Source organism: Pteropus vampyrus, unplaced genomic scaffold (genome assembly GCF_000151845.1).
Source record: "Pteropus vampyrus isolate Shadow unplaced genomic scaffold, Pvam_2.0 Scaffold219, whole genome shotgun sequence".
Lineage (NCBI taxonomy): Eukaryota > Metazoa > Chordata > Mammalia > Chiroptera > Pteropodidae > Pteropus > Pteropus vampyrus.
In genome coordinates this window covers 583224-597217 of record NW_011889000.1, presented here as the reverse complement: position 1 = coordinate 597217, position 13994 = coordinate 583224, and the positions used below count along the sequence as shown (strand labels likewise).

The 13994-nt window shown below is 37.0% G+C and overlaps 1 protein-coding gene across 1 annotated transcript in view; it reads left to right on the top strand.

Moving 5' to 3' along the window:
- The window catches only part of CATSPERB (cation channel sperm associated auxiliary subunit beta), a 98005-nt gene that overhangs the window by 76709 nt on the left and 7302 nt on the right, over nt 1-13994 (top strand). Inside the window, exons 16-20 of the mRNA XM_023538364.1 lie at nt 1090-1244; nt 3668-3855; nt 5827-6165; nt 9458-9597; nt 11613-11810. Of these exons, the coding sequence (XP_023394132.1) occupies nt 1090-1244; nt 3668-3855; nt 5827-6165; nt 9458-9597; nt 11613-11810 (1020 nt within the window). The remainder of the gene's footprint in view (nt 1-1089; nt 1245-3667; nt 3856-5826; nt 6166-9457; nt 9598-11612; nt 11811-13994) is intronic.

The window sequence follows — 13994 nt, the reverse complement described above, 5'->3', positions numbered from 1 at the left end:
ACTATGTGCCAGGCACTGTTGTGAGTGCTTAGTCTTTGTAACAACTGTTTATCTCCATTTTACCGATGAGGAAGCGAGGCGCAGCAAGGCTAAATTCCTCCAAATTACCCCTACAAATCGTTAGTGATTGGGATCAGGCGTCTATATTCAAACCCCATAGCCACTACGTTGCCTTCCACTGGACTTGCCCACACTTTTCATTAGACATTCTCGGCCCTCTGGTTTAGAACGTGGTACAGAATTCTGAAGCATCTTCAGCCTTTTCGGAGTCCTTAAGCCATCTGTTCAGTCCCACATTGATTCTCCTTGCATCTGCTTCCCACTCTCTCCCCTCCTCAGTGGGTTCCCAAATTTAAGAGACTAGGGGAAAAGGCATAACAAAAAGTGGGCCTGGGGGGCATTCTGTGATGGTTGCGCCCGCAATCAGCCTCTGCTGCTACCACGCACTCCTCACGTCGTCGCAGCAAGGTCAGCTCCAACCTCTCCGTGGGGGCTGGTCTCCACCTCCCTTCTCACCCCTGTAAGTTCCCAAAGCGGCAGGATCAGGATCTGAGAAGGGTATGTTAAAAAGAAGACCTACAGGTCAGAAATCTGGGCTGACGCTGCCCGTGTTGACGGTAAGGGAAAGAAAGCCTTTGAACCAGAGGAAATGAGGACATGCTGGGGACTCGGACGGCAGCTGTGCAGAGTCACTATCCGTGGGCCTCGGGGGCAGCAGCGTTCAGGCGAGGAGAGGTGCTCCACGGCACCTTTCCTAACTAAAACTCCACAGAAGAACCGCGTTTCACATCTGCACCTCGGATTCCTCCCCCCCACACAGCAGAAGACACGCGAGTCTGCACACACCCTTCTGCTCCGGACTTCAATGCCGGGCGCAGGAACCTTACGCCTCAGAATTGTTTTTCCTCCTCAACAGAACGGTCCACTTCCCCGCCACGCACAGGGAAGACAGGCTGAGCTACCACCGCTCCTATGGATAAGCAAAACGGGGTTGTTTTGATCCGAACTGGAAACAAATCTATTATTCGCATTTTGTCACAATCGAGATAGAAAATAGTGTAAATGAGCTATATGTTTTTCCTACTTCAGGCTCCTAATATGGGCTTTGAGACTGCACTTGCTCCGCAGTATATCACCTTGGATGAAATGATTTTTTATGCATATGTACCTGAGAATGAAAATCAGAAAACTATATACACCAAGAAATTCAACAACATTCACTCTGGAAAAGTGATACACTCCAGGTAGTTACCTATTTGCCTCATATTTATTTAGATTGAACACTGGTTTCTAGATTCTAAATCTGAGCCTGCTTTTTAATTTTCTTGGTCAAATAGAATAAGTGTTCTGTTTGTCTGTTTGTTTGTTTGTTTGTTTGTTTGTTTGACATCTCACGAGGCCAAATACTCTTGTAGACTCCAAGGTGCCTTGTGTGATGCCACAATCCCAGAAACTTGGGCCAGGTATATCAGCACCATCAGGCAAAGTTATAGAAATGTTCATCTGCCATCTTGAGTATAAAAACTTTCTGGGCTGTCTGTACTGGGTACTGCTTATCTGCAGTATCCACTCACTTGGCAATTCTCCTTCATCCTAAAAACAAACACATCTAATGCAGTGAAGGCCATCTTGCCTGAAATACTGCATGACAGAATTCTCAGGAACACACTTCTAGGATATTGGCAAGAGCCAGTGACCCTTAAAGCTATCTTTAAAGCCTAAATACTCTCTTTGAAGAACATTCTGAATTCTACAACTCCCTAAAATCTAACAACCAGAAAAGGAACAATTTCAGATTACCAGAAACTCACCGTATCCCAAATATGGGGAGCCCTATTCCGCCACGGTGAATTCTGTTTCTTATATATGCACTGGGCTGTCAGTACGTACACTGTCCCATAGCCAGCAATGCTATGCACCACTTAGAGGTAAAGATGAAGTTTCAAATGAGACATAATTTAACAAATGCTGGCAGTAGTTTTGTTTTGTTTTGTTTTGTTTTTTAATGAGAATTATAGAACTTTCTATCTCTAAGAAAAGTATCCATGATCTCTAGAACTTTTTTGTTTTCAATGGTTTTTGTATGTGTGACATTCCAGGTCAGTTAGTTCATGTTTATACTGTAGGTATCTCCTTGTAGGAAATGGACAGAATCATTTTTTTAAAAATTAACATATTCATGCCATCTCCATGTTAATATTAATTTCTTATAACATAATTGTTTTTAAAAGCATGTGAAAATTCTCTTAAGAATCAGCATATTTGAAAACCAGACCTACACATTTTGTGATCAGATGCAGTAACTTTGCTCTACCTATATAGAATAGGTATTTCCAAGGCAGGAATTGCAAACAAAGAGCCAGGATCGGAGAACCAGAGGCGCGTGGAACTTCAGCCGGGCAGGTCAAGGATTTGGGAGCCCAAAGTTATGAGGTCAGCAGTAGGCCAAAGGCAGATATCTAGTCAGGGGTAAATCACAATGAGTCATTCATTCATCTCTTCCACAAATAATTACTTAGCACTTACATATACGAGACACTGTGCTTGGTGCTATGATACAGTGGTGAGGAAGACAGGCCTTGAACTCGCACCCTAGCACAGGAAGTAGACAAGATTGTAAATACAGTTGATATAAGTCTACAATAAAAAAGTATGGAGCATTGAGAGAGTATTTTCCTGAGGGGTTAAGCCTTTGTTTGGAGGATCTTGAAAGGTTTCTCAGAGACTTACGATGAGATTGGAAGGATGAGAATGAAGGAAGATTCCAGACTGAGAGAACAGCATGTAAAAAAAAGGCCCCCAGGTCAAAAGGCGCATGAGGTGTGTTTGAGAAACCCAAGGAAAACCAGAGTGACTTCAGTGTCATGATCAAAGGAGGAAAGTCATTCAAGAGAGTGCAGCTAGGTCCGGCAGGGCTTCTTAAGTCCCAGTAAGGAATTTGGTTGTTATTCCAAGAGAGAGGGAAGCACTGAAGACTTCTAATTAGGTGAGTGAGTAACTGGATTGATTTATGTGTAATTTGTCTACAGAATAAGCTACAGAATCCAACCTTAGTTTTCTTCCTACTGTGTCTCTTCAAATCCCCTTTGTGAATTTATTTTCTTTCTACCTCTAAGCAAAGTATCAGTCAATTCCCATAGCTTTCCTCTTAGAAAGTAAATAAGTATTTTATCGGCTTGAAAAAGTAATAATCATATAACTTAATAATCACATGGCTCCATTCCTGTCTTGTGTTTTAAAAAACTGCAAACTCTTATCCAATTTAAATTTGTTTCCCAAACTCTATTTGGAACTTGACCCAAACTGGGAAGCCTGGAGTGCGGGGAGGTAAAGTGTTTCTCATTCTTATTATTTTCTAGTTCATATCCTCCTCCCTCATAGCTTACGATTTATAGCCCTTCTGGAGTTTGGGTGAAAGAAGAGAAGTTAAAAAAAGTGGATGGGGTGGGAGGGGGAGTGGCAAGAGAGGTCTTCCTGATGGAACCCTTTGCAGGAAGCAATGCCACTCTTCTAACTGTGACAAGTGCCCCCAACACATCTCCAGGGCTCTGGAAGTCTGCCACCCTGCTCCCTTCAGGCAGTCCCTCTGGGCAGCATTCCTTTTCTTTTCCTGCTTATTTAAGCCACAATTTTATCCAGATTCCTTAATGTGTGTTGGTTTGTTTAGGAAAACTGGAACAGCTTACATAAGAAAGATATTGCAACATGACACTCCTAAGGGATTTTTGTCCTCGGTTATTGCAGAAGTAATAGACCCTTTTGGAATAGAAAATGTGAATGAGAGTCCTTGTTTGTCTAGTTCCCTTTCCATTAATCCAGATGGAAATTTCTATAAACTTACTCTTCAGCTGCAACGTAAGTATAATAATATATCTCTTATGGCTAGTAAAAATGAAAAATTATCTTTTGAGAAGACTGTTCATGCTCATTTATAGAACAGTAGATTTCAAAATTTAGTCCAGTTGGCAATCTACAGAAGTCTGTCTGCATCTTCTCAGGTTTCTGAAGGAATTTTTTATTTCTAATATAATAAAAACCTAGCTATAACTTCATCGATATTTCATCAATAATAGTAGCTATCATTTATTCCTATGATGTTATTTTTGTATTAAACAACATTCAGCAGAATTTTAAAAAATAGGAAGTCTCTGCAGGTTTTGTCCTCCATAATAAAATAATTTTAAATCACTGTTATGTAGGATATTTCTATTTCAAAGTTACATGATAAATACATAAAAGCTAGTGTAGTTCATTGTAAGAATCTGGGTTTTACTCTAAGTAAATGGGATGCCTTTGGAGGGTTTTGAGCAGAAAGTGACATGATCGGATTTAGGTTTAAACAAGATCATTTTGGCTGATGTGTCGAGAAATAAACTGGACAGGTGATGGAGAGTGGGTAAGAGAGAAAGCAGAGAAATCGGGAAGCTATTACAATAATCAGGTGAGAGATCACATTAAATTTAAGATGACTGTTACTCATCTAAGTGGAGAAATAAGATGGATATTTGCAAAGACAAATCTGGAGTTCAGTACACATCTGGACTGGAGAGAGAAATTTGAGCAGTCAGCATATATATGATAGTTAATACTATGAGACCGGACGAGATCACCAGGAAAACGAATGTGGATATAGAAAGGAAAAGGTCTGAGGTCTAATCCCTGGCATTCCCACAGTTAGTGGTCCAGGACATGGGAAAGAATCAGCGAAGGAGAGTAGGTGGTCTACTCTGAGGAGAACTGAGTGAAAACGTTTGAAGAAGGAGGAGGTGCTCCTGCGTTAGATGCTTTCGACAGGTCGGGTAAGATGAGAAAGGAAAACAGGCCAGCGGGGCTGTGTGAGTCATCGGTACCCTTGACGAAAGCTGTTGTTGGGTGAAGTAGTGTAGACCAAGGCTGATTGGATTCGATTCAAAAACTTATGAGAGGAGAGGAAGTAAAGATAATGAACAAAGGCAACTCAAGGAATTTCACTCAAGGGGGAAGAGAGAGATTATGTGGCATTTGGAGGGAAAGTAGGAAAGAATTTTTGTTGTTTTGTCTAAAATGGGAGAAGCTAGAGTATGTGTGCTTAATAAAGGGAATTATGAGGTTCTCTTCCTACTACTTCTGTTTATTTTTTCGAAATGAGGCAAAGATTGTTGTTGATATGTTCCATGACCTATCAAAAACATTTGATTAAAAGAAACATTTGGTAATGATGCCCTCCCTCTCTTTCAAAAAGCTGCTTTTGGCTTCCCTCATATTCTCTTTGATGGCTTTTCTCCAGTCATTTCTTCTTTGTCTGTTTTGTGGAATCTTTTTCCCTTCCATTCCTTACATGACGGGGTTCCTACGGTCCTGCCCTAGAACCCCTTTTCTTCTAAATCTTCATGCTCTCCTTAAACAATCAATGATTCATCCATTCAACAAATATTGATTGAACACCTGTGTAATAGGCAGACCTTCAGATACTGGGGGAACACTGGTTCCATGATCCTTCTCTTATAGAATCACTAGAATCACAATAAAGATTCTAGGTTATTAAGGCTCTTGGAAGATTTATAGTAAGAAAGTCAGTTTTCTTATAATTGCTTAGACTTACACGAATTTTTTTTTTCTGCTGAGAATTTTATAGAATTTGTTTCACAGGAAAGGGTGAAGTATAGGTTGGTGCTTGACATATTTATAAAACACGTTCTATAAAATAATTTGAATGATAGCCTGAAATCTGGCAAATGTGTTCTATCATAGTTTAAAAACTCAAATTGTGTGTTTGTCAGTTTTGTCCACTGGTATGCTTGGAGAACATTAACTGTTTTATTGCGTATCAAATCGTTTCTGTTTTAGCTCCAGGAGTTGTTTCCTCATTTCAAGATTCGGATATAGAGAAGACTGTGGTGATTCCTGGTTATAGCAGCTTCCTAATCACAAGAATTATAGATGATCAAAATGCGTTAGCTATCGCTACGATGCCTATAAGAGCACCTGAGAATACGATTTTTGTAAAAGACACTTGGTTCTTATATAACTTTGGGCAAAGGAATGGACAAACATGGTCTATTTATGAAAAGCCATGTAATTATTGGTTTCAGCAACATGATGATTTACGATCCCTCAATGTCCTGAAATACGTTGATCTGGGGAAATCTCAGACTTTAAAAGTTGAGGTCATACCTGATACGAAAGGTAAGTTTATTTTTATTGGGAAACATCAAAAGGAGATGTTTTTGCTTTCCTTAAATGTGAGATATATTCTTTGATATTTCCTTTATCTTTGGTTTCCATAGTAGCAAGCATTCTACTAATAACAGTATTAGCTTCTAATTACTGAGCATTTACTATGTGTGAAGCTCTGAATTAAATAATTTTTATACATTTTTGATTTAATGTTTATAATAACTTTAAAAGGCTAGGCTATAATCCTCATTTAATAAATAAGAAAAATGAGGTTAAGTTAGCAGCCCAACTTTCCACGGGATTTTAGTTTAGAATTTTGCTTTCCTCCAAAAAGAAAACCTTTTAATTACCTTGAAATTGATTATTTTAAGTGATTTTTAAAGCCAAACAGTGGCTTTCAAATAAAATTCTATACTTTTTTCTATTTTTCCAGGTATTGATTTATTAGAAAAGTAATAACAAAACTTAATAATAATGATGATGGAGAAATGGCATACTAGAAAAGAATAAAACAAAAAAAAATAGTAAATAACTGAGCTAGAAAGAAAGGAGAAAAATGATAGAAGGAAGGGAGGGAAAGAGAAGAAAATTCTGTTACCAGAAGTGAAGAGGGAGCTCAAAGCCAAAACGTTAGCTAATATATGTGGCTCCCTGAAGCATACGAGGCTCAGATTTAGGCTATTTAGGCAGTGGGATGGATTTTAATGCCCAAACCTTAGCAGAAGATGTGGCTTGTGGCCTTCCAACTTTGTGATAGGAAATTGGAACTGAGACCATTAATAAAGCTGATACCATTAAACCACAAAGAGAGGATTAAGAAAACTCTACAGACTAATCCTCAAAAGAGAAGTTAGGGAGATTATCATCTCCATGAGGCTCAAGTGGAGAAAAAATTCTCCTGTAAAAAACCCAGACTCCAAGTCCTTGTAACACCAAAGACCACCCACCATATGCGGGAATCTTAAACTGAGAAATAATTGTAACCCCTGGGCACCAGCATAATAAGCCAACACAAAATCCTCTGTAAGAATATTTTCATAACCCAGGTAACATGGACTTCCATGAGAAAAATCAGTCTTCACTGAGCATGAATTGTGGAAAGGATTTTTTAAACTATGTAAGGAAATGACCCAATATTAGGGAGGGTCAATGGGCATTGGAAATAGAAAAATTTCATCTCCAAGACCTTGAGATAATAGAAAAATCAAAAAGACTATAAAATAAGCATACGTTAAACTCTTAAAGAGATTAAAGAAGATATACGAACCATAATAAAAGGACAAAACACTATTTTTAAAAGAGGCTTATTTGAAAAACAGAACCAAAGACAGCGTATAAATGAAAACTATAGTCTTTGAAAAAAATTGGAAGACATCTATTTCCATCATACTAAATATCCTGAAAAACTTCTTTTTGAAACCCTTAGAATTCTTTCTCATTGATTATATTTCCTGTGGAATCTGCTGCAGATTCCACAGGATAAGGGTTCAGTCCTACAAAACAAACAAAACAATCGACAAAATGAATAGCAAGCTACAGAATGGGAGAAAATATTTGCAAAACATGTATCTGATAAGGGATTAATATCTAAAAAATGTAAGGAACTCTTACAACTAAATAGCAAAAAACCACAAATGATTCAATTAAAAATGGGCAGAGGACCTGAATAGACATTTTTCCAAAGAAGACACAAATAGCCAACAGATACATAAAAAGGTTTTCAACATTTCTAGCCATCAGAGAAATGCAAACCAAAACCACAATGAGATATCACTTCACAGCTGTTAGAAAGGCTATTATCAAAGAAACAAGTGATAAGTGCTGGTGAGGATGTGGCAAAAAGGGAACACTTGTGCACTGTTGGTAGGGATGTAAACTGATTCAGCCACTGCGGAAGACAGTATGGAGCTTCCTCAAAAAATTAAAAATAGAACTGTCTAGTGATCCAGTAATCCCACTTCTGGCATATGGCTGAAGGAAACGAAATCAGTATCTGGAGGAGAGATCTGCACTCCTGTGTTCACTGCGGCATTGTTTGCAAAAGCCGAGACATGTAAATAAGTGTCTGCAGACAGATGGATAAAGTAAATGCAGTACATATACACAATGGAATATTATTCAGCCACAAAGAGAAGGAAATCCTACCACTCACAACAATATGGATGGACCTGGAGGACATTGTGCCAAGTGAAATAAGGAGACAAAGAAAGACAAATACTGCATGATCTCGCTCATGTAGGATCTAAAAAAAAATCTAACTCATAGAAGTAGAGGGGCTGGGACTGGGGTGGGGGAAAATAGGCAGATCCTAGTCAAAGGGTACAAACTTCTACTTATAAAATGAATAAGTTCTGGGGATACACAGTATGGTGGACTGTAATAATACTGTATCATATACTTTAAATTTGCTGAGAATAGATCTTAAGCATTCTCATCACACAAACACACACAAATGGGTAACTAGGTGAGGCGGGGGATGTATTAATTAACTTAATTGTGGTAACCATTTCACAATATATACATCTATCAAATCATCACATTATACACTTTAAAATATACAATTTTATTTGTCAGTTATACCTCAGTAAAGCTTGTGGGGAGGGAATGCGGAATAGCAGCCCCACCCCCACTCAGACCCGCTAAATCGGAACCTGCATTTTAACAAAATCCCCAGTTACAGTTTAGGAAGCATTGGCCAAGATCAGTTTGACGTAGGGGGAACTGCTGCAGGTGAGACTTCAGGAAAATAAATCATTTACTACTTCTCATCTCTGATTTACCTATTGGTAAAGATGGCAGCTGGACTACATGCTCTTTCAAATCGCTTTATTTCCATTAAATTTCTCAGTACAGAGAAACATGCAAACAGGTGTCCTGCAGGCAGAAATTTCCCTGGTGACATGTCTTGTTAATTGCCTCAGAGTTTTCTCTTGGTAGCAATCAACGGACAGTCCTTTAAATTGAGCATGGACCCTTCCGCTTCCCTACTGAGTTAGTTATCCAACTCACTGAGACCAGTATAACCATGTGACCTTTATATGCATTTGATAACCTGGCCGAGGAATAAGGGGTGGAGGGCAGCAATATTTCTGTGAGAAAATAGGAGAAAATTTTTGCGAAGTTCAGTTTTTCTAAAACTATTAAAGTTAAATCTGTATAAATTTCTAACTGTATTTTTGCAGCCATTATGCGGCCTTCATGCTCGATTCTATAGCTGTTCTAGAATCCAGATTAGCCAATCATTATTAAATTGCTTAAAATCTTTGTGGTCTAATATTAACCTTTGGCCTTGTTTCTGTAGGTGTTCGAACACTTGAAATACCACTACTGAAGGTAATTGTTGGAAACCCAACTTTGTTGGAGGTAAAAGCTAAAGGCTCTTTTGATGACACGTATAGTTATCTAATGGAAGTTTCTGCAGCTAGCACAGCTTTCCAACAGGTAAGATTTTTTTTAATTATTAAAACAATCTATGAATTATAGAAAATTTAGAATAAAGGCTAAGGAAAAAAGGAAAAATTACACATAATCCTACCTATCAAAGATGACTAAGTACTTTTAACATTGCAGGCTATTCCAAAAAGGCAGCATAGTGGTACAGAAAAGATTAAAAGAGTGAGCTCTGGAAAAGATGACCTGAGTTAGATCTCATTTCTGGCGAATGTTACTTTACTGTGGCTAAGTTTCCTCGTCTATAAAATGGAGATGAAAATAATAAAACCTACCTCATGAGGTTGTTTTGAAAATTAAATGTGACCATTCAAGTAGGGCATCTAAAACATTGTCTAGCACATAGGAAATGCTCGATCACTATGAACTCAAAGTATTTTCCTAAAACTTGGTTTAAAGAGGGCATTGTTCATACACTTTTAAAAATTTGCTCCTTCCTCTTAACTGTATGTTTTAATCCCCTCAAGTCAATAAATACTTTTCGACATATTCTAATTTTTTTATCATGAAAACTTTCAGACATATGTAAAAGTAGAATTTCCATATATCTATTACACTTAAACAACAGTCAAGATTTTGCTATTTTATTTTATCTTCCCTATTTAATTTTGTTTATATTCTGACATTAAGTCTCTCCTGATTGAAAGGTACTATTCCATTTTCCTCCCCTGCCATTGAACTGTGGAAATTTGGTTACTCAGGTTACAGAATATCAAACATTTTGGCTTTTTCTGTTGGCTTCCTTGTCTCTTATTTAACAGTACTCCCCATCCCCACACTCCATGGCCCCCAATTTCTTTTAATATTATAACCCTGCTTGGATACTGATTCAATGAGCCTTGGCAAAAATTCGTGAAAAGTATATTATTTTTAGTGGCTACTGAATATGGGGATTGGAGTAAAACTACCACTACCAGCGTCTACTATACCCCTTAGTTATTAGTATTTCCACATTTTTAAAATTTCAAAATTACTTTAAAATTTCAAACAGAATTGATCAAATTTTGTTGAATGTTTAATATTGTTCGAGGTTCAAATACATCTATTGTTCATACAGTCCTACTAAAAACATATCTTTGTGAAATACAGTGAATGCTTAGTGAATAACTTCTCTTCAAAATAAATGGCCAGTAGAAGTTATATCATTCATATCATCGAAGCAAATGTTCGGGTGCTCGCTCGTCAGTGTGAGCTGAATGTAACTATGGTATTTATTTAACAAGTCCTTCTTGACTCTTGCTCATTTCCAAATGTTGTCCACATTCAATTAGATTGAAATGTGTTTCTTCCTGGAGAAGAACGTATTTTCTGTTATGATTTATTCTCAAACAGATCTTTATGCCAAACATCACTCTAGCTCTATTTTCTATTATCGGTCTATTTCTATTTCTTTTCTTTTTCTGTATTCTGAGTGGCTTAAACAACAGAAATGTATTTTCTCACAGTGCTAGAGTCTAGAAGTCCAAGATCAAGGTGTCGGTAGGGTTGTTTTTTTCAGATGACTCTTTCCTCGGTTTATAGATGGCCGTGTTTTTCCTGTTGTCTTCACATCACCTTCCCTCTGTGTGTGTCTCTATTCCAATTTCCTCTTGTTACAAAGACACCCCTCCCATTGAATTAGGGCCTGTCTTAGTGACCTCATTTTAATTTAGTTACCTCTTTAAAGGCCTTATCTCTCAATGCATTCACATTCTAAGATACTAGGGGTTAAGACATCCATGTATGAATTCTGAGTGGACACAGTGCATCCTACAACAGCTACATTATTATTTTTAATTTTTATTATTTCAGTTAGAGTTGACATTCAATATTATCTTATATTCATTTCAGGTGTACAGCATAGTGGTTAGATAATTAAATTTATGTAATTTATGAAGTGCTTTTCCCCCCTCCCAATTAGTCTAGTACCTACCTGGCATTTTACATAGTTATTACAATCTTATTGACTATATTTCCTATGCATAACAGCTACTTTAAATAGTCTTCATTTATTTGGATATTTCCAGGGTTCGACTTCACTGGCATTTGTTGTCTGGGGAGCATCGACTGACTGCTTTGTTACAACATTCGTGCCAACATTGAAAAGCAGCTGTAGTTATCTCAAATCTATGCATCATATTCCTAGTAAATTTATCCCACCAGAAGACTGGATCAGCGGAGTTCACACAGACAGCCAGGGTTTTAATATGATCAAAACTTTGCCGGTAAAATAACCTAAGCAGATTGTTTTAAGGGTACCAGTGATATCGTTATTACTTTTGTGGGATTAGCTAGCCCGTCAGTCCCAGCATTTCTTTCTCGAGATGCTCAAAACACTCCAGTTGTTTTTCAGTCCTCGCATCTTTTGAGGGTGTGATGATTTTTTCTAAAATGTAAACCTTTCTGAAATAATGATTTTTCTTAGTAACTTAGTCTCATCATTGTTAGCATAATTTATGCTATATTATAGTGGCTTAATCCTTGTGTTTTTGCAGTGTATGAAGTTATTGGCCCTTATTTGTGACTCTTTTTAATATAAATTATTACTCTGCTAATTTATTATAATTTTCCTTGTGACACAAAAGCAAATAACCACACTTTCAGTTTTTCTAAAACTATTAAAGTTAAATCTGTATAAATTTCTAACTATATTTTTGCAGCCATTATGCGGCCTTCATGCTCGATTCTATAGCTGTTCTAGAATCCAGATTAGCCAATCATTATTAAATTGCTTAAAATCTTTGTGGTCTAATATTAACCTTTGGCCTTGTTTCTGTAGGTGTTCGAACACTTGAAATACCACTACTGAAGGTAATTGTTGGAAACCCAACTTTGTTGGAGGTAAAAGCTAAAGGCTCTTTTGATGACACGTATAGTTATCTAATGGAAGTTTCTGCGGCTAGCACAGCTTTCCAACAGGTAAGATTTTTTTTAATTATTAAAAAAATCTATGAATTATAGAAAATTTAGAATAAAGGCTAAGGAAAAAAGGAAAAATTACACATAATCCTACCTATCAAAGATGACTAAGTACTTTTAACATTGCAGGCTATTCCAAAAAGGCAGCATAGTGGTACAGAAAAGATTAAAAGAGTGAGCTCTGGAAAAGATGACCTGAGTTAGATCTCATTTCTGGCGAATGTTACTTTACTGTGGCTAAGTTTCCTCGTCTATAAAATGGAGATGAAAATAATAAAACCTACCTCATGAGGTTGTTTTGAAAATTAAATGTGACCATTCAAGTAGGGCATCTAAAACATTGTCTAGCACATAGGAAATGCTCGATCACTATGAACTCAAAGTATTTTCCTAAAACTTGGTTTAAAGAGGGCATTGTTCATACACTTTTAAAAATTTGCTCCTTCCTCTTAACTGTATGTTTTAATCCCCTCAAGTCAATAAATACTTTTCGACATATTCTAATTTTTTTATCATGAAAACTTTCAGACATATGTAAAAGTAGAATTTCCATATATCTATTACACTTAAACAACAGTCAAGATTTTGCTATTTTATTTTATCTTCCCTATTTAATTTTGTTTATATTCTGACATTAAGTCTCTCCTGATTGAAAGGTACTATTCCATTTTCCTCCCCTGCCATTGAACTGTGGAAATTTGGTTACTCAGGTTACAGAATATCAAACATTTTGGCTTTTTCTGTTGGCTTCCTTGTCTCTTATTTAACAGTACTCCCCATCCCCACACTCCATGGCCCCCAATTTCTTTTAATATTATAACCCTGCTTGGATACTGATTCAATGAGCCTTGGCAAAAATTCGTGAAAAGTATATTATTTTTAGTGGCTACTGAATATGGGGATTGGAGTAAAACTACCACTACCAGCGTCTACTATACCCCTTAGTTATTAGTATTTCCACATTTTTAAAATTTCAAAATTACTTTAAAATTTCAAACAGAATTGATCAAATTTTGTTGAATGTTTAATATTGTTCGAGGTTCAAATACATCTATTGTTCATACAGTCCTACTAAAAACATATCTTTGTGAAATACAGTGAATGCTTAGTGAATAACTTCTCTTCAAAATAAATGGCCAGTAGAAGTTATATCATTCATATCATCGAAGCAAATGTTCGGGTGCTCGCTCGTCAGTGTGAGCTGAATGTAACTATGGTATTTATTTAACAAGTCCTTCTTGACTCTTGCTCATTTCCAAATGTTGTCCACATTCAATTAGATCGAAATGTGTTTCTTCCTGGAGAAGAACGTATTTTCTGTTATGATTTATTCTCAAACAGATCTTTATGCCAAACATCACTCTAGCTCTATTTTCTATTATCGGTCTATTTCTATTTCTTTTCTTTTTCTGTATTCTGAGTGGCTTAAACAACAGAAATGTATTTTCTCACAGTGCTAGAGTCTAGAAGTCCAAGATCAAGGTGTCGGT